Source organism: Corvus moneduloides, chromosome 2 (genome assembly GCF_009650955.1).
Source record: "Corvus moneduloides isolate bCorMon1 chromosome 2, bCorMon1.pri, whole genome shotgun sequence".
Taxonomy (NCBI): domain Eukaryota; kingdom Metazoa; phylum Chordata; class Aves; order Passeriformes; family Corvidae; genus Corvus; species Corvus moneduloides.
The window spans coordinates 88,473,916-88,501,872 of NC_045477.1; the positions used below are offsets into that span (position 1 = coordinate 88,473,916).

The 27,957-nt window shown below is 40.4% G+C and overlaps 1 protein-coding gene across 2 annotated transcripts in view; it reads right to left on the minus strand.

The window, feature by feature from the left end:
* LOC116440014 (cohesin subunit SA-2-like) overlaps positions 1 to 27,957 on the minus strand; it is a 58,930-nt gene that overhangs the window by 1,302 nt on the left and 29,671 nt on the right. For both annotated transcript variants that reach the window (XM_032100228.1, XM_032100229.1), the window contains 19 exons: positions 25,412 to 25,519; positions 23,379 to 23,487; positions 22,420 to 22,537; positions 21,430 to 21,533; positions 20,899 to 20,991; positions 20,724 to 20,813; positions 19,527 to 19,730; positions 17,903 to 17,979; positions 16,823 to 16,910; positions 15,714 to 15,791; positions 13,905 to 13,997; positions 13,054 to 13,222; positions 10,357 to 10,502; positions 9,371 to 9,472; positions 7,889 to 8,043; positions 7,658 to 7,786; positions 3,580 to 3,770; positions 2,312 to 2,486; positions 1,238 to 1,325 (listed from right to left, as the gene is read on the minus strand). In XM_032100228.1, coding sequence (XP_031956119.1) covers positions 1,238 to 1,325; positions 2,312 to 2,486; positions 3,580 to 3,770; positions 7,658 to 7,786; positions 7,889 to 8,043; positions 9,371 to 9,472; positions 10,357 to 10,502; positions 13,054 to 13,222; positions 13,905 to 13,997; positions 15,714 to 15,791; positions 16,823 to 16,910; positions 17,903 to 17,979; positions 19,527 to 19,730; positions 20,724 to 20,813; positions 20,899 to 20,991; positions 21,430 to 21,533; positions 22,420 to 22,537; positions 23,379 to 23,487; positions 25,412 to 25,519 — 2,317 coding nt within the window. The remainder of the gene's footprint in view (positions 1 to 1,237; positions 1,326 to 2,311; positions 2,487 to 3,579; positions 3,771 to 7,657; positions 7,787 to 7,888; positions 8,044 to 9,370; positions 9,473 to 10,356; positions 10,503 to 13,053; positions 13,223 to 13,904; positions 13,998 to 15,713; positions 15,792 to 16,822; positions 16,911 to 17,902; positions 17,980 to 19,526; positions 19,731 to 20,723; positions 20,814 to 20,898; positions 20,992 to 21,429; positions 21,534 to 22,419; positions 22,538 to 23,378; positions 23,488 to 25,411; positions 25,520 to 27,957) is intronic.

The window sequence follows — 27,957 nt, forward strand, 5'->3', positions numbered from 1 at the left end:
AGGAGCTGCTTCAAGTACATGGCCAAACTGTCCACATTTTAACATGCATATGACTGAAAGAAAAGGTAGAAGTCCTTCCTTCTTTCCTTCTAGTCCTCTTTAAAAATAAAAGCCCACCATGTGTAAAAAACTATTTGCTGAACTTTACAGGAAAAACTCATTTAAAAAGTCAACAATCATGAATGTGGTTGTTAGATCCCAGATAACCAGAGTCACTGGAAATCAAGGGGTTTCCTGACTTACTGCAGAAATACTGTCTGCCAAACACTTCAGTTATGTTCTGAAGTGCAGAGAGCAGGGGGAAATACAGGAGAAAAACCTGAAGGAACTGCTCAGCCCCCTGTAGAGGCTGACAGAAACCTTTAGGGGGCAGAAGGGTTGGGATTAGCTGCAGCACAGGAAAAATCATGGCCTTTCTTCCACCCCCCCGCCCCTTTCCTTGTACAGTCACTCCACAAGACCCTGCTGTACAATGTCCTGTTTGAGTCTTTGCACTCCAGTGGCCCAAAGGACTGAAAGTCCTTCCCTGCAGCAAGGATCCAGTCCAGGGCTGAGCTGAGACCCAGGCAGACAGCTGCAGCTCTGCCAAACTTGGATCCCAAAGGCAATCAGTGCTCACAAGACAAGCCCCTGGCTCTGCTGGTTGCCACTCCAAGCCCACAATGTCCTCATGCTTCCCTTCAAATCCCCAGTTTGTTCAGGGACAATTTAATCTGCCCAACAACCTTGACTGGAAAAGAAACATGGGATACTCTAGCAAGAGCCCTGGGCTGACCAGTGATCAGACACATTCCAAGTCTTTCAATCCAAAGAACACAATGCAAACACCATTTCTGAAGCAGATCTTCCCTGCAGGCCATGCAGCAGTGCCATCTCTGCAATGTGTCAGTAACACGAAGCAACTGCAGCAAATGGCTCCTAATCAGGAAGCTTCACAGTATGGGAAAAAAGGAAACGGGATCCTCCTCTTAATGCATCCTAAGTGACATTCAATCCTTAGGAATGACCTAAGGATGTCTAGATGCTACAATAAGGATTGCATTAAAAATGTAGATTGAGCTGAAGGAGGAAACTACAGCTGCAGCGGGAAGAAGGCAATCCCCCTTTTCTCATCCTGAAAAAGGCAACAAAAGAGCAACCCCCTTTGCTGCTACACGGCTACCCAGGAGGCTCTGACCTGACATCCACCCACCTCAACTACAGCTGTCCTCACAGCTGGAAAACCAGCCAGAATTACCTGGTCTGTACCAACAATGTCAACATCTTCAATTGTGTCTTCTGCTGGACCCTCCTCGGAGACATCTTCTGTCTTAATCTCATCTTGGCTGGAAATGAAAAACAAACCAAAAAATAGCTAAGTCTTGAGAAATCTCGTAACAGAGGCTGCACATGGCACAAATGTGCTTTAGGCAGTGTATTTCACATAGTAAGATCTGCTGCTGATATCCACGTAAGGTAGCCTAAAATTACTGGCCCAGAATTTCCCAGTATGAAACAGGTTATGCTCTGAGGAATTTTCAATAAAGCAGTTCAGAAACAAAACATTGATTTAAACAGGGGCTACCTTGATGTTTAATGAATTTTTGTTCTATTTTACTTGTATTCACTATGTCCATTTAACAAGTATTCCAAAACCTGGAAAAATATGCATCTTCCCAGAATTTGTGTTTCACCTTTTAACCTACTAATAAGGGAAATAGCACCTAACACCTCAATAAATTAACTGAATTGAAGGCAAATACTGCAACTGAGCACTTTGCTCAAAAGTAGACTGCAGACTCCCTATTTCTGCAACACCTGTTACATCCAAGTTGTGTGGGGTTTCACTCGGGTACGCGTGCATGCCACACACCAACACTTCTCTAAAAGAAAGCCACTGGGTACACAGTAGTTGATAGCAGATCTGCAGAGACAAGAATCCTCTTTCATTTCCAGACATGCAGAAAACACTTCTTGTCTGGCTCCAGCAAACAGCCAGAGAGTAACCCACACCACAGCACTCCAATCTGGACGTGGGAAGTAGGACAGGGAATTTTCCTCCATCCTTGTCTTTTTCTCTGTACACTCAGTATTACTCCAAGAAAGCACAGAAGCCCTGTGACAGTGGCAGGAGAAAGCAGCAAATGTAGATACCGGACTCTGAAAGAAAAAACCCCAACCTTCCTTGGGACGCAGCCCGTAAGAAAGACAGGAGGGGCACACACCCTTAGCTCATGAAGTATTACAAAAAACAGAAGCAGAGGTGGATAGAGAGACCCCAAGCATCAATGTAAGAACAGGTGAAGGAGCTTGTAAAACATCAAACTCTCACCAGTATCTTCTGCGCAGCCCTCCTGGACAAAGGAATGGCAAATGCTCCTGCAAGCGCATCTCTCGAGATTTCAGCCTCTTTCTGCTTTTCCCTGCTGAGGAGGGAAGCTGGGAAGCACCCTGCTGTTCCAGGGCTTTGCTTGCTGCTTCAGTCTGGCTGGTTTCAGGCAAAGACCCTGCAACAGAGAGTGAACATAGTTGTTCTTCAGCCTCACCCTCAGAGGTCTTGAGATGGACATTTCCAATATGTTCCCCACAGCAGTGAAACAATCGGGCCAAGCTTAAAAGGACATCTGGAGCAAAGCATTCATTTATTGAAGGAGACAGCTAAAAGCCACTTAAAAGAAAATCCATTTAATTTGCCCACTGGTCATTTTTGCAATCTAGATTTATTAACTTGGCCCTGGTCCATAACTGCTATCAGTACTGCTGAGTCTCTATAATGCCCAAGAAAGGAGGGCCTGTGGGGACACAAAGGAACCAACTCTCTGAAGGCAAGTCACTGAAAAGAAGATTTATGAGAAAGAATGAGAAAGAAACTAAAGGACACTGTGGAAAATTTTCCTTTCCTCCACATACAACTGCACATGCCCGTAACACTTAGCATTTTTATTAGCAATTGTTTTCATAATGGCTTTATTACATTTTAACTAAGTCCCACCATATCCATGCAGTGAATACTTCATTACAGATTGGCAGTCCATTAATGCCGCTAAAGCCTGGATAGAGCCCATCCAACTATAACTCTTTAAGGTAGGAGTATAATCTTACAGGCTCCCTAGAAATTCAACAGAGAGAAAAACCCTAGAAGATGACTTGGCCCAGATAATCTGGCCTGAAGATCTGAGTCATCTCCTGGAAATACCTCTCCTGTCTCAATTATCTACAGGGCCTAAAGCAACAATGCCCTTAAGTTAACAATTAAAAGCAATCAACCAAGTCTCAGTGCCTCAGACAAATGCCAGATGTTAGTACACAGCAGAATTCAGATAATCTTGAATTCTTGTCACTCGGAGTCCTCAGCCCAACCTTGCTGCTATTGAGTGATCAAGGGACCTTTAACAACAACAAAGCTGAAGGCAAAAACCACAGTTCAAGCTGGGAAGTCCACAACATCCAACACATCGTGGTACTGTACTGCCAATGCAAAGCATGAAATATGTTTTAGCACGTGCAAATTTGCTAAAGCAAAGCAAAATAGCAAATACAGCAGTTTTGTCACACAGACAACAAAAATACAGCTGATCAAGAACTGGGAAGTTTTCATACCACTAGACAATTTCCTTTTAAAAGAAGATGTCTTAGATGAGCTCACGGGGGGCCACTCTCCCAAACTGCCGAAGACAGAGCTCTCCTCATCTTCATTTGCCAATAAAGAGTTTCTGTACCAGACCAAGGGCTGCCATTCATCTCCTCTGCAGGGCAGTGGCTCTGTTATGTACCTCTGTAAGTAACTGTACCTGGGACAAAAACAAAAGCAAGCTTAAGGATACTCACTGTCCTTCCCTTCAATATCTCGGGCAGGTATTGCAAGAAAGTATTTTCACTTTACTCTCCAAAGGTGCATGCAGAACTGTTGAAGAGAGGGCACCCCTTTCCTCTGAAATACCTGACATCTCTGAAATATCTATTTAAAATGCAGATGTCTTCAAAGCTAAAAGAGTGCTTGAGTTTTTAGCATTAGAAACAACACTAGATCCACAGAAATTACAAAACTACATCAGCCTCTAGAAAGAGTTTCCTGTGCAGGGAAAGTCACTGCCAATTGCTGCTGACAGTAGCAACCTGAACAAAGCAGAATTCTATGAGGAGTCACCTCTTCTCCTGGTGGCTTTTTCTGCCTCATGGACTGCAACACAAGGCGAGAGACGCTCCCTGTGATTCAGCAGTACAGGAAACAGTACAGGTCAGGCAATGGGGTTTTTACACCATGAGTGCCTGTTCTGTCAAGGTTAAAAACAAGAACAACCAATTAAACCATTTTTCTATATTATCAGCTCAAACTTAATCCAATTCTCACAGCTTTCCAATAAAATGTCAAGTGTCTGCAAGAAGCAGTTAACTGCTCTGCAGTTGTGACAACACATGGGATGTGGGAAACATTGTCTCGAGCCCTGTTCTGTCTGAATCGATCCAGAGACTTGACACTGGGCCTTCCTGAATCCCAGGTGAAGTTATCACCTTTCCTGGAGCAAAAAGGCCTTCTTCAAATACTCTGTTTGAAAAACAGGACATTTCTGATGAAGTCTTTCTGACCCATTCCTACTTCATAACCATAAGAAAAAAAAATCAAAGTCTGACTCAGGTTTAGAAACTGGATATTCACCACATTTCAGCTGCAGTTCATCACTTTAAAATCAAGCCCAGTGTTGTTAAAACAGACCCCACCTTAGCAAATACCAGAAGTGACAGTTTTAACACCAGCCTGTACAACATATTATTCTTTTTTTTTATTTATTAGGAGAGTGGCCTGGAAAATATCAGACGTTTCATTTGCTTTGCAAAACAAGAAAACCAGTGCTGAGAGGAGGTCAGGGTAAGCACCGACTCTGAAACAATTAAGAGTCCTGGACTCTGGGGGCCCCAGGGATCAAGAAATCCTGGTAATGGAATTTGTTGGTTTCAAACAAGCACGTATTGTAACTACAGTTTCAGGGTCTAATCCAACTGCTATCAATGTCAATGGAAAGACTCCTACTGATTCAGGAATCAGGCCCTTCATGCTGCTTGCTATTCAGCAATTCATTTCTTGTGTGCATTTTGTGGTACAGAGCAATTGACAAGCCAAGTGTTTTACTGCTATAGCCTGGGCAATTATAGGGGAGAGGGTTAAAGTCCATATACTTTGATGGTGTTGAAATATAGTCTTTTCTAACAAATGCCCATATTCTGTATCTCATCTGTTACAGGTACATTCACATAACATACAGACCTGGACATCAATCCTATGATTAATAAGAAAAATGAAAATAACCAGATGTTTGTTTCTCAAAGTTCATGTTGACCTAAAACATTCCATCCAGTAATTTATGATGGAGCTAAACCTAAATATTTCTAAGAGGAAATATAATCTCCAGCCTCTGCAAGGCACTTTAGGCCTCCCAGAATAGAAACTGTTATTCTAGAAACATAGTATGAACATACTTGTGGATAAATTGCAATTTCCCTTCTAGTGAATTTTATTGTTTTCCATTTGTTCCCAGCAGTAGAGGGAAGGCCCAAAGCAGTAAGAACTGAAGTCAAGTGCATTCCCTGCTAGGTTCTGTAATGTCCCACAAAACTTTTCCATGAATAAACCTACCTGAATGTATCAAATGTATCTGATACATTCAGGAATATACTTCCAGAATATATCCTCTGATCAAGAGGTTAAATATAGTCCTAGGAAAAAAATTATCATGATTTAGCTTTAATCTGCCCCCATCAACAATTAAATATTTTCCTCTTGTTCAATTAAAAAGTACTCCCAGGAGGTAAATGAAATGATACTTTTTCAAGGATGGTTTAACAGAAAACTACTTATTGCATGGGTGTCACCACAGATGATTACAGGTCTTTAAAATACAGACAACATGGACAGAGTTATACAGAAACTGTCCAAACTGGGGCCTGGAGCACTTCCCTATGAAGACAGGCTGAGGGAGTCCAGGTTCAGCCTGGAGAAGAGAAGGCTCTAGGCAGGACTTACAGCACCTTCTAGTGCCGCCAGTCACCGCAACATTCTAGTACCTAAAGGGAGCTGACAAGAGAGCTGGAGAGGGACTTTCTATAAGGGCATGTAGAGATAGGACAAGGCTTTAAATGGCTTTAAACTGAAAAAAAAGCAAGTTTAGATGAGATATTAGGAAAAAATCCTTGACTGTGAGGGTGGTGAGGCACTGGAACAGGTTGCCCAGAGAAGCTGTGGACTCCCCATCCCTGAAGTGTCAAGGCCAGGTTGGATGAGGCTTTGAGCACCGTGGTCTAGTAGAAAGTGTTCCTCCCCATGGCAGGGGGGTTGGGACTGGATGATCCTTTGGCTTCTATGAAAACCAATTTGAGTAGCAGATCTTAAAGAGTCTCATCTGAGAAAAATGCAAGAATAGAAAATGAAGTTATCCATACCCATAGGTTATCCACTTTAGGTTTCTCAGGGTTTGTAATCAGTGTATGTTGACTATTTTTCTTCTGCATTTTGCATTCCAGCTTTGAATCAATTTTTTCAAATTAATTGTCTGTGTTGCTGGCAATCATTAATAAATTGTGTCATGTGAAGTAACAGGAAAATAGACATTTTACCATTCTTGACCCAGATTACACAAAACCTGTTCTATGATTCCCATGGAAGTTATCCTCCAATTTAAGACAAAGTGACATGGGAACAAGCAAGTTACACAGAGCTCAGAAAGATGTGATGGTTGTTTTTTTTCCATTTCTGCTGACTTCCTTTCAAAAGTAAAACTTTTCTTGTCATGTACTGGAGTGATATGCTCAGAAATGCAAAAAGGCAGATGTGTCTTAATGGTTCATCTTACATTCCCATGTCTTCAAATATGCTTTCTGGAAAATGGAAATACCTGTTTTTTACAGTATCTGTAACTAAAATACTGAAGTACAGAGATCCAGATCCAAAATGAACAGCACTGACTAAGGAAGTAATGCTAAAGGTCAAATAGAAGGAAGAATGTTACTTCTGTCTCCAGATGACCAGAGCTGAGGCAAGTGAAGAAGGGAATACTCATGCATCTCTCCATTCAGGTGCATAATACCCCATTGATGCCAAAGGAAGGCTATCATTCTGACAGCATTAAATGAAAATATTTAAACCACTGTAAACCATGGGCCCACTGGATCAGGGCATATTTCCATGTAAATAGTAAATCCTTGGATTTAAATATCTATATTATGAAGAGTGTCACATATATTTCTATTCCAAATATGTTCCACGGAATTCACATAATTGAGGCCTGAAGCTGTGGAAATAGATAATTACAAAATAATGATCCGTGCATTACTTCTTCCACAAACTTTTGATTTACTCTTCTGTTCAGAAAAGCATTCCTGCCACTCCACTAACCAGTCAAGTCGCAAATCTCTCCCACCAAATTAACAGCTTTTCCTTTACAAGAATTGCCATATGTGGCCACAACTAAGCGTAAGAAAGATCTAGAATGCATCTTGCGCATACAATCTGAAATAACTCCTACTACAAAATTCAACAAGGGTGTCTCAGCCTCAGGGGCAGACTGATGTAAGAGGTTGTCTGAAGAGCCCTTGAGCAAATTCCACCACACTGAAGTTCAAGTGTCCTTTGTACAGGGATACATAAATCACACACTGTACGATGGCGTACAAGAACTTAACTTACACTAGTCTTTTGTCTGGCTTTAGCAGCTTGTTGGAAAATTCACTGATGATTACCAGAAAGCTCAAGTTAGGAGGCAAGCATTTTCCATCTACTCCAGTAGCTCCTTGAAAAGCAAATTCAATCCCTTCCCTATTGAAAGAAAAACAGAAAAGAACAGAGTAATAAAGCAGATAAAACAGACAACTAACAAAAGCAATGACCATGGACAAGGTGATGTTACATGGCACATACTTGTGTATCATGGCTATAGATTCTCTAGATTTCACTTGGTCCCAACCAAATGTTAGTGAAAAGCGACGAGCAAGTTCTTTGATGTTTGTAAAGGAAGCAGAGGAGAAGTCCACACCACTACTGCTGTCTTGGTTTTCTGCATGTGTCTGAAACAGCTGCAAGAGAAGTCTCAGATAAGCAAACACAGGTAATCCTATAGGGAAACAAAGCACCAGGCAGACAGAGAGACAGGCACAGCAAGCAAGAGTCACCTCACACAGACAGAAGCCTTACAGAAGAGCTGGTAAGTTGTGCTTCTGAAGCACATGAATGGAACAATGACAATGAACTGACACAAAGGACACTGTTGTGCTCATAAGACAGGCACAAATCAAAAAATAGAAATAAAAAAATGATATGCATAAAGAGAAAAGCGATTCCTGAAGACGATGGTCCCACTGATCTCATCTTCTCTTGCATCTTCTGAATCAAGCCCCAGAGGCCTAATTGGCCCGAGATGCTTTCAGAGTAGCACAATGCAGATACAAAACAGCAAGATTGGCAGCACCATAGGCCAATTTCGGAGAGTAAGATTAGGTCAAAAGCACACCTTGAGCTCAATTAACTTTGCTTTGGGTTGGTTTTTTTTCTAACAGAATATGGAAGGAGCTTGTTCTCATCAACCTGTTAACTTTCAAGGTCAAGTAAAGGCCAAAAAGGGCCTGTTGTCTATGTGATACCTAAACACAAAGTCCTGACTATGTCAGCAGAATATATGTAGCCAAATGCTGCTTAGACTGATCTAAGCTCAGATTTCAAGGGCTGGTTCACAGATCTAAGCCCTCGGCAGTGCGTGTGAAATAAGCAAAGCTCATGTGTCAGTATCCCCAGGAGGAGCCTGCTCTCTGGATTACAGCAGGCCAGGCTAGAAGCAGTTCTGACCACAGGCAGAGCTGGCAAAAGCAGCTGCTAAAATAGCTAACTGGCTATCAGTCAGCAGCTGCAAGCCCCAGCAACTGAGACCCTTCAGAAAAGCTGCAACCCACTTTCCTCCAGAAAAAAAAAGCTGAAAATACAGGGGGTTGGAGCTGAACATACATACGCACATCCATGGTTCCTCAAATCCAAAAGGAATTAAGGTAGCCCGTAAAACACAGCATAATATCCTTAACATTTGTTAAGGTTAAGAGACACTTGCTGTGTCCCAAGAAACACTTCAGAACCTCACATCAGTTCTAACATACTATGCATTGGAAGATTAAAAACATGACAAAAAAAATCAGGGACAAAAGCACCTTTTAAAACAGATGTAGTGATTTGAAAGGAGTTTTAGTTATGACATGCAAAAACAATATAAACATAGAAAGTGCAGGAAAGGAAGTCATTTCTGTCGCTAGGTTTTCTAATGATTTTGAATTAATTATGGCATGGGAGGTAAAAATCTTCACTGTGAATACAGCTATCATAAGAGCCCCTAGCCTCTTACTTTAATCTTAACCTTACCTGCTGCAGACAGAGAATCAGTGTCTTGGCACTCTGAATTTTGTTATTGTGCCTCGTCTTGCTTAATGTTTCTTTAATTATGTCTCCAAAATCACTGTAGGTCTATCAACAGTAACAAAACAATTGAGAATTATCATTCCCTTTCTTTAGCACTGGGAGTACACAAACCACATGACTGTTCAAGTGACACAAGAAGTTCCTAAAACACTCCCAATATCAGAACATGCAAGTTAAAAGATGAAAACTGGACTTTTTATAATATTTCATATGTAAAGCAATGGTATGCTTCTTTAAGAGTAATGTGGGGATCAAAGATACACTGAAATTGTTAAGTATTAACAACTAATTGATTGTCAATTCTTAATTCATAATTAATTGTTAACTCTTAAAAAAGAGCAAAGCCTCACCAGGAGAGAAATAAGTCTTCTGTACTTTACCAGTGCTTGCCAATGAAGCAAAGCACAAGATTCATACTCAGGTATTTCCAAAGTTCTGTCAATTGACTCAAGGAAACTGCACACTCTGATGTTCTTGGCCCTCCTGAAACCCCCTTCAGAGTGGCTGAAGCTCTCCTAAACCCGGGTCATCTAAACCCTGGGACTCATGTGAAATGTAGGCACCTGCATATGGACTGTGTGAGCTGTATGAATTAAGCTGACCATTTCAGTGTGAGAACCTCAATAGGTGAAACACTCCCCAGCCATAAACTGCTGCTCTGCAGTGGCCTCTCTGGAGAAGCTGAGGAGCAGATGTCCAGACAGACATGTCCTCTTCTCAATTTTCAGTAGCTTTGTCTGCAGTGAGGTACCTTTGTGGAACCAAGAGAGGAGATCTGCCCCACTCCTGCTTGATTTTATAGCCCTTTTGTGATTATACCAGGATTCGGAGCCATAACACTATTAACACCGTATCTTTCACAAACATTGGAGACACTTTCAAAAACTAAAATGCACTGATAGGAAAAACAACCTTATCTAAAACATTACCTTCACATAATACTTATAGATCTCAGCTGCTGCAGTCATCTCTACCGCATTATACACTATTAACTTGCAATATGCTGCAAGAAGACTCCGCTTTTTGTGCAAGTCATCAAGTTTGCAACTTTCATCCTTTTCCTCTTCTGTCAGATCTAGGGAAACAAAAGCATTGAAGCTTTGTTCTATTACTTTATTCAAGGTATCCCAATTCAAATGACCAACTTTCACCTAAATAGCATAGACTCAGCTGTTCAGTAACAGATGCCAGCACTCATCCCTGTGTATATCAGAAAACACAGGTTTGTTCCCAGTTCAAAGCTGCAGTTGATAACACAGTGAAAACACAGTCTTCTTCCACAGTCTTCTACTCTGATCTTCACAGGGCTTTGGCATTTCTACTAGTCAGAATCTCCTAGTACAACACTGCTCACAGCTACAGAACTGAACCAGCATGTAGAATAAAAGGCACAAACACACCAAATGGAATGGATCAGAAAAATTGCAACCACTTTTTTTTTCCTAGAATAAAACATGCTAGAAAAGTAGCACCTAACTCATCAGAAACCCTACAAAAGTTGTCACACACAGTCAGCAAGAGTTCCAATGAAAGTCTCCAAGTGCTTATCAGTAAGAGTGAAAGGAAAAAAAGTCATTTAACAGCATTAAGAACATATTAAGCGTCTGGAACATGAGTTAATTACTTGCTGGAATACTCATGGGAAACAGATACTCTTAAGAGTATTCCAACAAGCAATGAAGGTGCTTGAGGAGAGCTTCTTTGCAGCAGGACAGCCAAGACACACTCTTTCCTGCTGCATATGAAAGTTATCAGCTACCAAAAGACTTCAGTCTCTGACCTATAATTTTGATGTGGACTGTTTCTGCTGCTAGAATGACTGTAGGCCTCGAAACAAACATAAGGCAAATGACTGATCAAAAGTATCTGAAAATTAAGAGTTTAAACTGGAATGAAACAGCTGCCAGTTGTGCACACGGACAGCACACATATACCATCACAAAATCACTTGTTCAGGAAGGAATCTGCAATGGCAGGGATCCTTTGTGGGGAGAACTGAGAAACTGAAGGCATCATAGAAAAAAGGGTTTGAAACAGTTCCCAGGCCATTTAACCCAAAGCGGGATCAATTTTATCCCTTTCAGATACACAACAAACATTTCAGATACCTAACATACACAACCTGAAACATAACCCACTTCAGTAACTCCCACAACTAGGATACTACAACCTACTTGTGCAATCTTTTCTCCTGTATCTTTACTAATACAGATTCTCTTACTATCTCCCTCTTGCAATTTCAGCCCATCAGTGGTTCTTGCATATACACCATGATCCAGGGAAGTGTAGTGCCCAAAACTGAACATCTGAACAGCTGAAGGACAAGAGTTAGACAGAGAAATCTAGAACAATGCTTGTTTTGTAAAAGCATGACACTTGAACTTGGCCTCAGAACCACAGTGAACAATCTATTTTCAAAACACTCCCAAAAGAAACCAGCCTTCATAATTACAACCTCAATACAGCATCCAAATGTATTTGAAAAAAGGCAGGAGAGCAACAAATACTATTTCCCACTGGACTGAGAGCAGCCCTGAGGAAAAGGACTTGGGGGTGTTGGTTGATGAGAAGTTCAACATGACCCAGCAATGCACACTCACAGCCCAGAAAGCCAACTGTGTCCTGAGCTGAATCAAAATCAGTGCAGCCAGCAGGGCAAGGTTGGTGATTCTGCCCTCCTACTCTGCTCTGGTGAGACCCCAGCTGGAGTGCTGTGCCCAGCTCTGGGGTCCTCAGCATAAGAAGGACGTAGACCTGCAAGTCCAGAGGAGGGTCATGAAGATGCTCAGAGAGCTGGAGCACCTTGCCTATGAAAACAGGTTGAGAGAGTTGAGGTTCTTCCACCTGGAGAAGGGCAGGTTCTGGGGAGACCCTGCAGCACCTTCCAGTACCAAAAAAGGGCAAACAAGAGAGGTGGAGAGGGACTTTTTACAGCAGCATGTAGTGATACAATGGAGAAAGGCTTTAAACTGACAGAGGAAAGATTTATTTCTTAGATATAAGGAAGAAATCCTTGACTGTGGTGGTGGTGAGGTACTGAAACAGGTGGCCCAGATAAGCTGTGGATGCCCCATTCCATGTTCAAGGCCAGGCTGGATGGAGGTTTGAGCAACCTGGTCTAGTGGGAGGTGTCCCTCTCCATGGCAGGGGGTTTTGGAATTAGATGATCATTAAGGTCCTTTCCAACCCAAACAAGTCTATAATTCTGTGAAACCTGCCCCACAGCCCCAAAATCAAAATCCACTGGTCCTTTACTCTGATGGCTTAGAAGGGTCCATGCACTGACAGAGCCACACTGCAATACTGCAAGGCCTTCCTCTAACACCATCATCTGGACCATGAAAGTCAATCTACCAAATACTTTCACTCACTCAGCCCTGCTTTAGTTCAGCCCTTTTCATCCTACAAGTAAACTGGCATTTGTATTCTGTGGTTAGTCAGTACAGATCAAAGAATTACAGATTTTTTTGTTTGTAAAAGAGCCCAACCAGAAAAAAACCAAAGCAGCTCACAAAACAACAACAACAACAAAAGCAAGACCAGCCCTTTTTCCTGATACATTCACTGCAGATGACAAATGATAGCAAAAATGGTAGATTGTTTCTCCAGTGATGAAGATGTCTAACCTTTTTTTTCATCTTCTTCATCCATGAAAACATGTTCCTGGATAAATGAAAGCAGTTTTTCCTGAAGTGGTGTGTTAGGAAGATAACCTAGAAGTCCAACTGCTTCTTGATTATTATTTGAATCCAGGTGACTCAAAATCAGCAACCAGTCACAGAGTATCATGAAGGCCTGTATCAAGCAAACAAAGCCAAAGAAGGATTTAGAGACCATGTTACTTTTCCTGCCAATTCCACTCTGTATTTCCATCAATCACAATCAAGTTTCCATCCCACTTCTTCCTTGCAAACTAAAGATTTCTCTTTGCCTCAGCTGTGGTGAAATGCCCCAGCTAAATCCTTAAAAAACTTGTATATTAGGATGCAGAGTACACAAGTATCATGTATGAATACCACCTAAAGGTTTTCAAAGTTCCGTGGGCAAGAAGAAGAGCTCTATTACGTTGAAATATCCCTCTTTTAACATGAACCACTGGACAATTTCTCCATTTTTTTAAGTAATATTCATAGCAAGACATTATTGAAGCAATGATAGCAACCAGCACACTGATAGGTCTAATCAGAAAACGCAATGATTTTCATTCAGATTCAGGCTTTGATTCTGCAGATGGACTCATGCAGACAGAAATCTATGCTTGACTGAAGCACTAACTTGTAGCATTTTAACTAACATAACTTTAATTTTTATTTTAAATAAATAGTTGAAGACTGGGGTTTTTATGAGTTATTTCTTTGCTAAGAGACAAAAACATAGCAAAAATTTAATAGAAGGAAACACCAGTATGAAAAAAAAGGCAAGCATTTAAAAGGAGGTCTGAGCACAAATGCTTGTTAAGTGATAGAGAAACACGAACCTTTTCTCTTACATCTTTTTCCTTATGCTGGAGGAAGCATGTACAAATCTGACTGAAACGTCTCAGCTCCCTTCTTAGTGGAAAAAGAGTCTCCTAAAAACGCATTTAGGAAAAATGAAAGGACCAATATGTTAGAGACTATGATTCAACAGAGAATTACAGAACAAACAACAGTAGCATCTTTCTTCCACTCATATTATTCATTTAAGATAGCACAGCTGATGACATGATGAAAGAAGCTGGCATTTCACAGAACAGCTTACTAGCTATGAACAACTGCATCTGTCACAGTTGCTGAGACCAGTGGAATTCAGCAAGTCACAAACTCTTTGTTTCTCCATCTGTAGGGAGGGCAGCACGTATTCTCCTATTCACTTAATCTTATCTGTATGAAGCAGTGATAACAATGGAAGTAGAGTCATAAAAACCTCTGCTCCATCCCACCTAATGTTCAATGTGCATTGCCTTCTGGAGTTGGTTTTCTCCCTTCTTCCCCTAATGACTACAGAGGGAAGGGAGTTTAACTTTGGCACTCATAAACTTAAGACACCACTCTTTGTTAAGATGAATCCAGCATGGGAGACTATTTGGTTTGCTCACAGCCACACAAAAGACTTTTTGATCCCCCACCAGGTCCCGGCCGCAGTGCACTGAGCTCTGAGCAGTCAGTGTAAGAGGAATGCCCTTACAAGAGCCAGATTTCATGCTATGCAACTCTCCGTTAATAAGGAAGGGGATCCATCCCAGGACATGCTGAGGAGAACCAAGTGAGGGGCAATACATTGCTTTAACACTGCTAGGGAAGAGCAAGAGGGAAATAACAGAGCTGCTGTCCAGGAAATATTTTTTTTTGCTCTTGGAACTTCTCTATCTGCCAACATCCAGATTTGGCCCTGCAGAGTGGGCCGTCACATCTACTTCCAATCAAAATCTGCTCCCATATGAAAGGCCAAATTAAAAAATGTGCTGCCCCATTACCAGTCGAGCTAACCGTGTCTGGAGTGCAAGGCAGAACACATTAGAGCAGTGAGAGATGTGGACATCCACGCAGGAATGGAATGGGACGGGAATAGACAGTGAATCAGTGGCCAAATGGGTAACCTCCCAGCTAGCATTTCTCACACAAATGTCCGTGTCAGCGCCCTGTCCTGTATGCACAGGAGCACCAGGGAAGGGGACAGAATGACAGAAACAGCAGCACTCAGTGAAGTCAGAAATCACCATGAAGAGGAGCCGCACAAGTACACATTCACACGTGAAACAAAACATAGAAGAGTTTTCCCCTCTGGTGTCTTGAACTAGACTTTCTTCTGAAACACCTGCTAGAGCTTGGTACTTTATAAATTACAAAAGTAAATAGTCAACCAATAAGAAAATTTTCCACTTTTCTCGACCTTTCTGACAGAAATATGTAGGTAAATCAAGAAAATAAAAAAAGAAACAAAGCTACAGAATGTCCTGGAGTTTTCATTGAATATTCTTTGTAGCTTAAAACAAGAAAACAACAAACTCTTTGGCAGTGAGACAAGTTCCTTATCTCCATCAAGCCCCAGGAATTTGATGCACATGTTCTGCAGTAAAAATAGCGGTGAACCATTGTTCCCACAGACTGGAAAAGCACACACACTTTAAAAGAAAAAACAAAAAAAGAGGAGACGAGAGAGAGAAAATGCCTCAATTCAATTTTGTTTCCTCAAGAAAACTGACAAACTATCTTCTTATAAGCTTGTTTTTTCAAAAAATCTCAGAACAGGAAAATCAACTTCTGTAAGCACAACTCCAAGTTTCAAAATTACATCAATGGCCAACCTTGGGAGAATTTTCCGAAACGGCAGCTAGTTGCCACAGGAGAGAAAAATATGTGCACTGGAGAGCTGGCAGGATAATCTGCAAATAAAAACACATGTCCTTTATTTACATGAAAAGTTCAGCAGCAAAAAGTTTAGGACTAAGCAAAGCATTCAAGCCTGACATTCTGCATGCTGCTTGTATGAACATTTCCCAGTTGTATTTAGATCTTTAAAATAAATTTAATAGGTTTACATACAAGCAAGCATTGCCCCCTGAGATACTTACCTACTAAGGTGCTGCTTCTGCAGAACTTCTCTGACATCTTGATGAGATCAAGGGAAAGCAACCCACATACCAAAAAGTGTGTTCCCAGAGGCTCACTTTAGCTTAGCTCCTCGGGATTCCTTTGCAGCCTTTGATGAAAGGCAGACTCCTCCAGAAGCCAGTTCAGAGCAGAAGCCAAACCTTGGTGCTCCAATGCTCCATCTAAAGGAATCCACCTCTACCCACCAGCTGCAGGCTCTCTCTACTCAACTAAATTTCACCCGTTCCCAAAAAACCCCCCAAGTTCTCTCCTGCAAACAGGGACTGGTTAACATTCATAATTGCTAAAGTATTTCACCTTGCAATCCTAGAATACACAACTCCATCTTGGCACAAACAGTGTTTGAGTTGAGGCAACCAGATAACCAAAAGGCTGCAGTTGAGACAACTGGTAATTATAAATCACTGCAACAAGAGTCAACATGTAAGCAACAGGTCCAAAGTATTCCAATTTCTGGCTACATGCAATCTAAAAGGGGTTCCTCACAGTCCCAACAATTTCATATGTACTGAAAGTGAGACTGTGCAGTCACTGGAAATACTGAACATGACAAAGGATCAATCCAGATGTCAGATGATTACCACAGTTCTGAAAAATCTCCAAAATTAATTAATATAAAGGCATAAATTTACAGATTCCAATAACGTTATACCAAAGACAGCCTCAGTTTCCCAGATTGAGAAGTGGACACAGTATCTTCTTGTCTCAGAGGACACTGATATATAAGATTACTTAATACTTCACATTTCTTTGTGCTTTCATCAAGAAAAACATCTTTCAATGTTAAATATTAACTACTCACCAGAACAGGCAAACTGCCATGTTCCGTTTCAAACACCAGGAACCTTAAAGTCTTGTCATACAGATTCCACTTGGTGAGATCATGGGCACTGCAGGTGAAAAAGAAATAATAATGATACACTAAGCAAGAAATTAAGACTCACCTGATCAAACAGGTTAAATGTATCCTATTTTTGCCTTCATATGATGTACAGCAATAACATTAAACAACTAAATATTAATTATAAGGGGGAAAAAACTAAGTTTTCATCATCTAACAGTGCAACCTTTAGACCACAGCTTTACAGTCTGCATTCCTGCCACAAAACTGCAGTGTTATGAGGAGAGGAAAAAGAAGCTTGAGTTCTGCATCTTTTGCCATACTTTACACATACTCTGTAAGTGCCCAAAAAGGTCTAAGGAACAATTTCCTCAGCTCACTCCATATGACTGTTTCTAATAGTCTTGAGAATTCTTAACTCAACATTAGACTTCTCTTTGCAAAACCAAAGTAGCCCCAGTGCACTTGACTGTTGGGCACGTGTTGCAATAATCCCCACTGTAACACTTGACAGGTAAAAGTACATTGAGAAGAAGGCCCAATTCCCCTAACCTCTGTACTATCTTGCATGACAATTTACCAATCTCTGGAGAATCAGGGTTTTGAGAAATCATCTTTTAACAAAAGAAGATCAGATAAACTAAAGTAAAAGCAGACTACATCCGCTGCAAAGAATGATTGCATTCACTATACCCTCTTCAGACTGACCACCAGTGTTGTCAGTAAGGCTGTGGAAAAACATCCAGCTAGGACAGAGGCTCCACAGAGGGGATCTCTGTGTCCACTCTGACATCTCAATTCTGTAGCATACACTTCTCAGCCACATTAGGGCTGATGCTCAGTAATGAGTCCAAAAATAATTCCATATCCAAGCGTACAGTTCTATTAAGAAGAAACTAAACCTTGCAGCACCTCTCATAGGTATCACTTTCATTCTCTTGTGAAAACCCCATTAAACCCAACAAGCAAGTCTCACTTTCCATGTGTACGGTTGACACTTTAAGTATATGGGAACATAAATTGTGTAAATAAACATCTCACTTATGAAAAGCTGCTATTCTTCTCAAAGTAGAATGCATCCGGGATATTTCTCCTGCATCCGTACAAAATCCTCCTTCCTAAATCACGGAAGTTTGGGAAAGAGAAAGGAATTAGCCAGTGTGGGCCAAGGCAACTACTGTGTTCTCTTCCCAACCAACCCACAAGACTGGATCACTCTCCTCCAGCCCTCCCCAGTACCTTCACTTTTAACCATATCTTAACTCATGTCTTACTCTACAGTAAAAAGAAAACAATACAACTGCAGAGAAATTTTGTATAATCCCTGTCATTAACAAACCAGTGGCAGCCTCCCTAGACTGCAACATTGCTAACACAGAGTAAATAGCAATTAGTCTAACATGGTTCTTCACACAGTTGTGATCTCTGGAAAGCTAAGTGCTCACATGGTGCTGACCTTCCTTGCTTCCAGCTGCCAGATCACATTCAAAGACAGCTAAAAATATATTAAATACTTTCCCATAGATGCAATTGCTGTAGTTTCCACAAGTATACTATGTGATTCTGGGGGACGAAATATACAACCAGGAATTAGAAGGGAGGAGTTCCAGGAGGAAAATCTCTTTATTTAGATATAGATCACACTACGGAGGAGTCAAAGAATCCCTGGTCTTGCACTTATCTTGTTTCTCATAAGTACACATTCTCCCACATTGACATAGATCTCTATTTAAGACCAATAAAATTAATCCAATCTGAGGTTAGGGGATTTTTTGGCTTGACACATTTTGCAATATCCCTGTGTCCAATATAAACCTGCCAGTGTTAACTCTCATACCATGGCATGACACCTGTTCCTGACGGCACAGTTGATCAGATCAGCTGCAGGCTTCTGTTGTTCAGCTCAGCCAGCAAGCTATTCATATCCCCACCAGCTGTTTCTGCTTTTTAGACCTAATGAAAAGCTCTGAGGGAGACTGCAGTCCTCTTTCAAGGGGAAAGTCATTATTTCAAAGACCCTCAAAGCTATACAATCTGCATTACAGACTGCTGTTTGCTATTTTTTTTCCCTACACCCAAAGTGACAGCACAAAGGGAATCCTGTGCAGAGTCAAATATGGAGAACTACAGAACTGCACCTTTTTGGGAAGAGCCTCATCACCTACAGATCAACAGCACTTACTAGCTGATCTCACACATAGTATCTTTGGCCCAGTACTGGAGTAACTACAAAGCAACTACAGAGCTTAGGTCCAGAATATCTGGTGTAGGACTTTGTTCCTCACAAGTACACATTCTCCCACACTGACACAGATCAACAAAATAATTCTAATCTGAGGTTAGGGGACCTTTTGGCTTGACACATTTTACAACCTCAGCTTCCAATAAAACCCTCCCAGAAGACATACAATGCCCTCTTGGTGGTGTGGACTACCTTGTTTATTATTTTCCCCACTCTGTTCCTGCCAAATATACTGCCAAAATACATCTGTTTCATTAAAATGTGAAGAACCATTCTTCTCAGAGGTGCAAACCCATCTTTTAGAGTTCTGCCTCCTTCAAGATGAAACAGGAGGCAAAGAATAGTTCCATATGCCCCTTAATTTTGTCTTCTTTTTTTTTCCTAGAGAAACAGTCTGCTTACCCCTCAATGAGTCACACTCACCTTTTGCCAGAAGCAATCTAGTAGCTGGTTAAGCTGATCCATTAACTCATCTATCATTTGAGTTCGAGCACAATCCACCTGGCTATAGATGGCAATTTCTTCACTGCAGAGGATATAATAAGTCCTGGAGGAAGCCTCGAGGACAGACATGTCGGAGTGTTTGGCCACAATGTCTTTAATCTCTCTCAGCAAAGCATCCAAATGCTGCAGGTGATAAAAGAGGTATTATAGGTAAATTGTACAAAAATCCTCTTATGCTTTAAATCATTTTACTAGGCCCATATATCCTTATAGGTCATATAAACAAGATGAAACAAAAACCAGTCTGAGGAGGAGAGGGGTAGGATTAGAGGACACAACTTTTTTTTCTGTGTTTGTAGCTTTTTCATTATTATGTCTCTGGATCTTCCTAAAGAATGAAGCAACTGCTTTAAGTTCTACTTTAGCAATACATGTTTAGCACTACACAGGGAATATAAGATGCCTTCCCAAAGGATAGGTGTGTCTCCAAACAATGGAAGCTGTTTCCCTCAGCAATGGAGAATGGAGAATGTTTTGGACCACATCAGTGACTGGGTCTTCGCTCTTATTGGGAGAGGTAACTTGTGCCATTCTGATGACTCGCTCTCTTCCAGTTCAAGTTTTGGGCTGGAATTAACCTCAGAGTGTGTGTCTAACACTAGCTCCCTGTAAACATCCCTTCTTAAGAATACATTAAGCTATTTCGAGGATTTCATCTATCCGTTTCTGACCATCCCTTTCCCATCAGCAGATATACTATCTCCATTCTTATCTTTCAGTTACTGTCATTCCCCAGCAGCTGGGAGTCAGCCTTCACGGAGAATGAAACCTTTTCTGTAGTAAACTCCTGGGAGACACCAACTTAGACACATGGTATAACCCACCCTCCCTCCAGCCAGGAATGAAAAAATCCAGGGCTGGGTCTACCAGACAAAACCACAAATCGTTACCCACCAAAGCCAGACACAGCATATCAGAACTGACAAGCACTAAGGCTTTTCTTTGCAGCTCCAAATCAAAAAGTAAAGCCTGAATAAGACCACTTTCCTTAAGGTATGAGACCATTTCACTGTATTTCAACAATTTCCCACTTGTTCCAAATCCCATTAAACTCCCTACACTGTCACAAAAACTTAGTACATTCCACATGAACCAATTACCCCAATTTCTATTCACCTTCTCTAGATGTCCCGTACTGTAAACATCTAAATCATAATACTGAGGAATCTGCAGAAGATTTGCCACTTTTTGTGCATCTGTTGAATACTGCAGAGAAAAAACAGGATATGAGTACATTGCAGGAATTTTAATGAAATATTTAACATGCACTCACAGAGCAGCTGTTAGTTACCTTTGCCAAGAGCTGAGGAAGCACCATAATAAAGTGTTCAGTAATTTTGGTACAATCTTCCCATTGTATTTTCTTCTCTTTCACTGACAAAATCTGCAGATAAAGCATTTGGTTTCAATTATAAAATCTCTGAGATGAGTGGAATTTTACATGTAATCCAAGCTTAACTCCCATTGCATTGTCTCAAGCATACCAAGCTAAGATAGAGATACTTTTCAATGAAGAAAACCAGATGCTTTTTTTTTGTTAACCTTAAATTAGATGCAATTTTCTGAACAGCTATATGTCATGGATAAAATGCTCATCATTTGTCAATAACATGCTTCAAGTGGCTCTTCTCTAATGCTCATCTCCTGCAACACCCACTTCTAATAAGACCTAGTGGTGAAAAGACACTGCAGCATTTCAGAAAAAAAAGGTATTTTATTTCCTAAGATACACCTGCAAACTAGGAACAAGCTATTCTGGCAAAGTACATAAGGCAAAGATAATGTGATGACAGGACAATAAATAAGACTAATATGCACTGACTTTTTTGGCTGCACCTCTGCCCACTGGAGGATGACCTTCAGCTGCTTCTCTGACTGTTGCGAGGATGATTTCGATGAGAGCACTTTCCTGGGCATCGCTCAGTGCTGGAAGAAAACCACCCTCAGCATCACACAAAAGAAAAGTGAAAATGCAGCAACAACTGATGTAAAGCCTACTCATTTACCTGAGCAACTGTGGAAGGACAGTAAAGAAAGGGAGAAGCAGTGTTGCTACATAAACAGCTGGAGAGTGCTTGACTTCGTTTGAAGAAAGTTATTTTCTACATTTACTGAGTACCATTAATCCCTTAATGGCTAAACTTCTTTGGGCAGTTGGGCTCACAAAAACACAGGAAGTTTTAATGAGGTCTCCTACTGACTAGTGTCTCATTTAGGACAAACCTTCTTCTTTGAGTAGCAAAATGTTCTAACTCACTGGGTCTACAAATTGGTTTTAATCACACAACCAACTCCAGCTCTACTACAGCAACTATTCATAGAATCATATAATGGTTTGGGTTGGAAGGGACTTTAAAGATTTATTTAAGTTCACTTCAAAATAATTCTACCACAAAAAATCCTCTAGTGTTAGATGTCATTGAACTCAATACATTACTCATTTTCTTTTGAGGCAGGAACAAAAGCCTGACAATAACTGCATTTCGACCTATTAAAACTCTTAGATTTTTAAGTTTTTGAGAAACAAAGAAAGTGAACACTACATAAGCATTACGGCTTAATTATACAAGTATTCTTGCAAAGTTTCTGAACTAACATTACAGAAATACAGAATACTGAATAAAACATGTATGTTGATATAAATATTACATTAGCAGTGCATTGAGTTGCATCTGCTTTGTGACACTTGGGGACCACAAATTGGGACCAAATGGTATTGCAATATGAAATTATCCTAAACTAGCTAAGGCAAAGTTCAAAAAATACTAAGGGGAGACTCATTCAGACAAAACTAAGTTCTTTGCTTACCCACCTTCTCCATCTTCTTCAGCATTTTTTAGTAGAAGAGTAGTCATGCACTCCCAATCTTTCAGGAATTTGCCTGCCCAATCCCACAAGCTGTCTATTAGGTATGCAACATGTTTGTGTAGCTAGGGATTAAAAACACAAGCTTATAGAAGCAAGCACATCACTAAAAGAAATACAGCTTTGTAAGTTCCTCTCCCTTTGTCCAATGATAAAGCTCTGCCATTCACACATATATTCACATGCAGTAGTCCAACATATTTAGTTCGAGGCCAATCAACATTTAAACACCATGTCTTCAATCTGATACAAAGCAGGAAAGTGGGGTGAAAAAGGATGAAAAGCAGGCAAAAAATACTTTATTTTCTTTTTAATACAAATTGTAATTTAAATTTAATTTAAATAATCTCTGAAACTAGCTTCTGTATTGCTTTATATTGCTGTCTGGAACAGCAAAAAATCCAGTCACAGGACTAGAAACAAGTTTCCTATCCAGTTCTTTGCAGAAAGATTCAAAACTGCTGTGTCTGAGACACTTTGGCCAGAGAGAGGTCTGCACCACTGCAAAAGCTAAGCATGAACTGTTTATCAGCACTTCAGCTGATAAAACTCTCAATAAAACTACAGGTTTGGGTCAGCATGGAGTCATGGTACAGCAACCCACACCTGCCGGCAGAAAGACATGGACACATTCCAAAAAAACCTCACTTGGTGGCATTAGACTTTCAGCTTACTTCCAGAAACTGCCTCAGCACTGATTCTCTGCATTAGCACACTTGCAAATTAGTTTTAATACAACAGAACAGAAATGGATTCATTAAAAACTTAACCTAGAGAGTAAAAACATTTCAAACACCAAACATTTCAGAGCTCACCAACAGAAATTGCTTTCAAAAGAAAGAAAATAATTGATTTAACATGCAGCACTGGATTTAAGAGGCTTACTAGAGGGGCTATTCTCCTCACCTCACTCTCCAGGAAAAAGTGTATTAATCTTTTCAATTGGTCAGTACTCGCCCCAAACTTTCCTCCTCCTTTGGGCTGAACTTCTTCATCTCCCTCATGACTAAGCAGCCTGCCAACAGAAAAGGAAGTCAGTCCAGTTCTGCCACATTCTCCTCATTTACCAATGAAACAGTAATTCTGTCAAGATCACAAGGACTGTATTTCTCTTAAGTGTCTACTTATTTACCCCAAATGTCATTTGACTTTTTCAGCAGATGAAAGGAAAAAAGATTAGATTGTTCTGCATTATGAGAGATATGCTGTCCCTGTGGATGCAGAGACTATTTCTGACAGTTTCACAGGTACCCTCCCAGCTTTCTGGGTAATGGATGCAGATTCCACAGAACTGACCACAGAAGGAGGCCAGCATTTGCTCATGCTTGAAAAGGGGCTTGCTCTAGGCCAAATTTAAACCTTAACACAACAGAGATATTACGACACAGCCACTGTTCACATCACAGTACATCTTGGAACTGCAGCTTCTTAAGGAAAGCACAGTATCTTGTAATTGCACGAGGAAATTAACGTCACAAATACAGTGGAAAAGCTGCTGTTCCTCTTCTATCTGAAGTATGAAGCACAGTATGACATTTCCATTTCCCCCCTTATCCAAAATGACTGTGACTACTGCCCACAAAGAGTACTAATCCCAAGATAAATACAGGAAGGCCATCCCTGCAGACTAATATACTGCCCAAACAGCTTGGATTTAAGAGCTGGACCACACTACTAAATGTCAGCAAAAATGTCAGCTTGTGCATTCAGGAAGTGCTTCTGCTAGTATAATTTATGCCAGCTAAGTAACCTAAGTTAAAACGTGCAGACATAGAGGAGATTTTGTGCAAACCAAGAAGAAGGGGCAGCAGGGCTGGAAAGCATAAGCATTAATACTAAAACTTATCAGTATGACTGGGGAAAGGAGGGTGTCACTAACATGTCTTTCACACGAGAATGAACATTCTATACTGGTAGAAGTGCTGGAGAGAAGCACTGGGCAAACAAGAACAAGGATGAGATTTACAGCATCATGGTGTCCACAGTGCACTGGCAAGCTGGGTAGAAAAAGTAAAGTTATCAGGGCAATCACTTTGATAGCAAAAAGCAGCAGAGTTCTGAGAGGAAAAACATCTAATTTATGAGTGCATATTAGGACCAACACAAAACACTAAGTCTAGCAGATGTGATAGCAGACTCATCAAAACAGAAGCTTCTCTTCATTTGTCTTTCTGTTGGACTTGGCTCCATAAATTCCAGAATGCCAACATTTCAGTTAGACAGGAAAAGACAACTAGGAGGAGATTCTGTATGTGTGGAAACACAATCATTACTTCTGAATCTTCCCCCAAAAAATCCTTGCCTAAATATTTTTATTTTCATTCCTTTTTGTAAGTCAAGATTATTTCTTTCTCAGTAGAGAAAGAATATTTGTCTCTTCCCTTTTTAGCATGACAACTCCATTCAACTTCATGCAACCATTGTTATAAGAAGCCCATTTTTAAGAGTTACTCCTGGGGAAGATAAACCCTGTTTAACCTGACAGGAAACTGGGAGGGCTTTCTAATCTGCTGCATCTCCCATTATTTAAAGCCTTTACAATGTATAAGGCAACTTCCAAAGGGAGAAGAGGAGGCCATTTTTGTGATTAATCACCAAACTATGAAAATCCAGCAGATACCAGGTGACAGATTAGCTTGTAAGAAGCAAAGCAATAGGACAAGAAAGTAGAATGAAAGAGAGCCTGTTCTCAATGTAGCATGGCACTTGTGGATCAGTCAGTAGTTTCATACCCTCTGCGCTAGTCTTCCAACTTTTCTCATGCCTATTGTTTTCAGGCTGTGCAGGAAAAGACGCAATTACCTCCAGACAGCACTTCTCCTCTGATTCACCAGAAGAAACACACTTTCAGAGGAAAAAGTAATGCTTAATGTCCCCCTTAAATAAATCCACCTTCATTCCAAAACAAATGAGAATATGCAAGAAGTAGGCAGGGATACCTTTTATAAAGGAATTCCCCAGCTGCTACTGCAAGCGGACGGTGTGTGGTATAAACAAACTGGTGCAACATTTCACAGTCCTCAGCTGATAATACATCCTCACAGTTCCTAGGCAAAAAATAACAACGGAAGTTAAAGACCAGGTTTATCTGCAAAGAACAGTATGAATGCTATGTCCAGCTTTCACTAGACTTGATTCTCCATAACCATGCTACTTGTTTACACAGCTATGTGTAAATTTTTGTAGGGCATTTCTAAAAATGCTCTCAAACAAAATTGGCAGTGTTTTTTTACTCACTGTGTAGAGAAACAGTCTGTGCAAGCCATGGTAAATCAGGCCCACTGCATAGACATGAACATTAATTTAAAGTATAATTGCGGTTGATTAGTGATCACGGTAAAAAGGGCAAGAGTAATAAAACAGGAAAATCATGCCTCTACTTCATGCTTAGATGTTCACCATAGAAGATAATAAACAATAAGAAACCTTCATTTTGTAGTACAAATTATTTTTAAGTTATTTATTCCAGTATTTTAAAACCCATATTCTATTACACTAGACTTGTACAGAGTCCCACGTAAAAAGAAATCGAAACACATTCTTGATGGCACACCTATGGCTGGGACCTCTCTGCACAAGCACATTCAAAGTCATGACTTTTTTCATTCAGCTACACATCTTGAGAATACCATATGCCAACTAGTAAACCTAGAACACTCTCTCTGAGAGGTAGAAATGGTATCCATATCAAACTTTTACAAAGAGAAACTGAAGCATCAGGGTTGAATAACCCAAAGAAGAGATACCAGAGCAGGGAAGTCCAAAGCAAGCATTACAGTTTCCAAATACCTGCTTCTTGCTGCCACAACAATGTCACTAGGCTAGGCTACTTCAGAGAATGAAATAGCAACATATGAGATCCTTACACTTACTACACCCAGGTGAGAGGAAAGGTTTTTTATTTATCACTGCATTCAATCCTTGAGGAGTAACATTTTAAAACCATCTACAAATGTGGTCCAATACCCTCTCTACAACTGAGGAGTCATGCTATTCTCTTGCTAAGAGCGATGTCTAAAAAAAATCAGCAGTCCTTCCTATGCTTGCCCATTTGTCTCCAGCCCATCACATCCTTTAGCATCCTCACAAATCAGAAAGCCCCAAAATATCCTCCAACCTGACTGAAAAAGAAGTGAGCTCACATTAGGTGAGAGTATCACTGGAGCATCCATTAAAAAGGCCTTTAAATGAGAGTGCTAATGGTATGTCTCCAAAAGTGATGACTCGGTCTCACAGGATAATGTGAAATAAAAGCTGCCTTACATACTTAAGGCAGGTTTTGGCAGACTGTTTAAACATGCAATTACCTTGAGCACACATTTGCAGTAATAGGCCATACAGGAAGTTGTCTGATAATACACATTAAGAAATCAGCATAAAGGAAAATATTTATGTCATTCATTCAACCATCTACAGAACTGGGAAAGTAGCGTAAAAATGTGTTTATCGATGTTCAACAGTAAAAAAATGAAAGAAGTAAAATGGTGCACTAGAGCATATGAATAAGCAGTGGTGTGTCCTGTAAAGCCATAAATGATCAAATTTATTAAACTTTTACAAGCTTGACAATTGAGAGTAGAACAAAGAATGACAGAAAAGAGCACTTACAGGAATAAAAAGACATGATATAACAAGTATTAAAAGACTATGGGGAATTTACACAAATAAACTAGCAGTCTGACAAGGTTCCTTCATTCTTTTTAATGTTAATCTATTATTCAGTTCTTTTAAAGCACTAGTTTCCATGAAGATGTCTTTGTCATTTTCTCTATATATATTTTTTTTTTCCAAAACACTGTTTTTTTCAAAACCAAGTGGACAGCTTGGAATATAAGAAATTTCTACACAAACATACAGTGATCTAGACTGAACCACTACAGAATCACAGAGCACTGAGGATGGTCAGCACCTCTGCAGATCATCTGATCCAACCCCCTGCTCACAAGAGGATCAGCTACAGCAGGTTGATGAAGGTTGTGTCCAATCTATGAAGTCAAAGACTCTACAACATCTCTGGCAATATGTTCCAGCACTGGATCACTCCCACAGTGAAAAACTTTTTTCTTATGCTTAAATGGAATTTCCTGCATGAACATGCCGGTCAAACATACATATTTTTTTACATTTAAAATTTTTTCTTCTTTGTATTTCAGGTTTTCTCTCTTTAGCATATTTATAGAAATTACGAATGCAATATCTAAATGTTTCTATTTTAAAAGAGCTCCTTGACTAAATTGTTCAGATAGCTTGAAGGGCTCAGCAACATCTGTCTCTCTGGATAGAAATTAAGGACTCTTCCTTTCCAGTACTAATGAAACTGCCTTTCCATAGGTATTTTCTATCCTTAGGAAAAAAACTGGGGATCCTGGTGGACACCAAGTTGAACACGAGCCACCAATGCTGAAAAGAAGGTGAATGGTATCTCAGTCTGCATTAAGTGTTACCAGCAGGTTCGAGGAGTTGATCCTTCCTCTCTACACAGCAC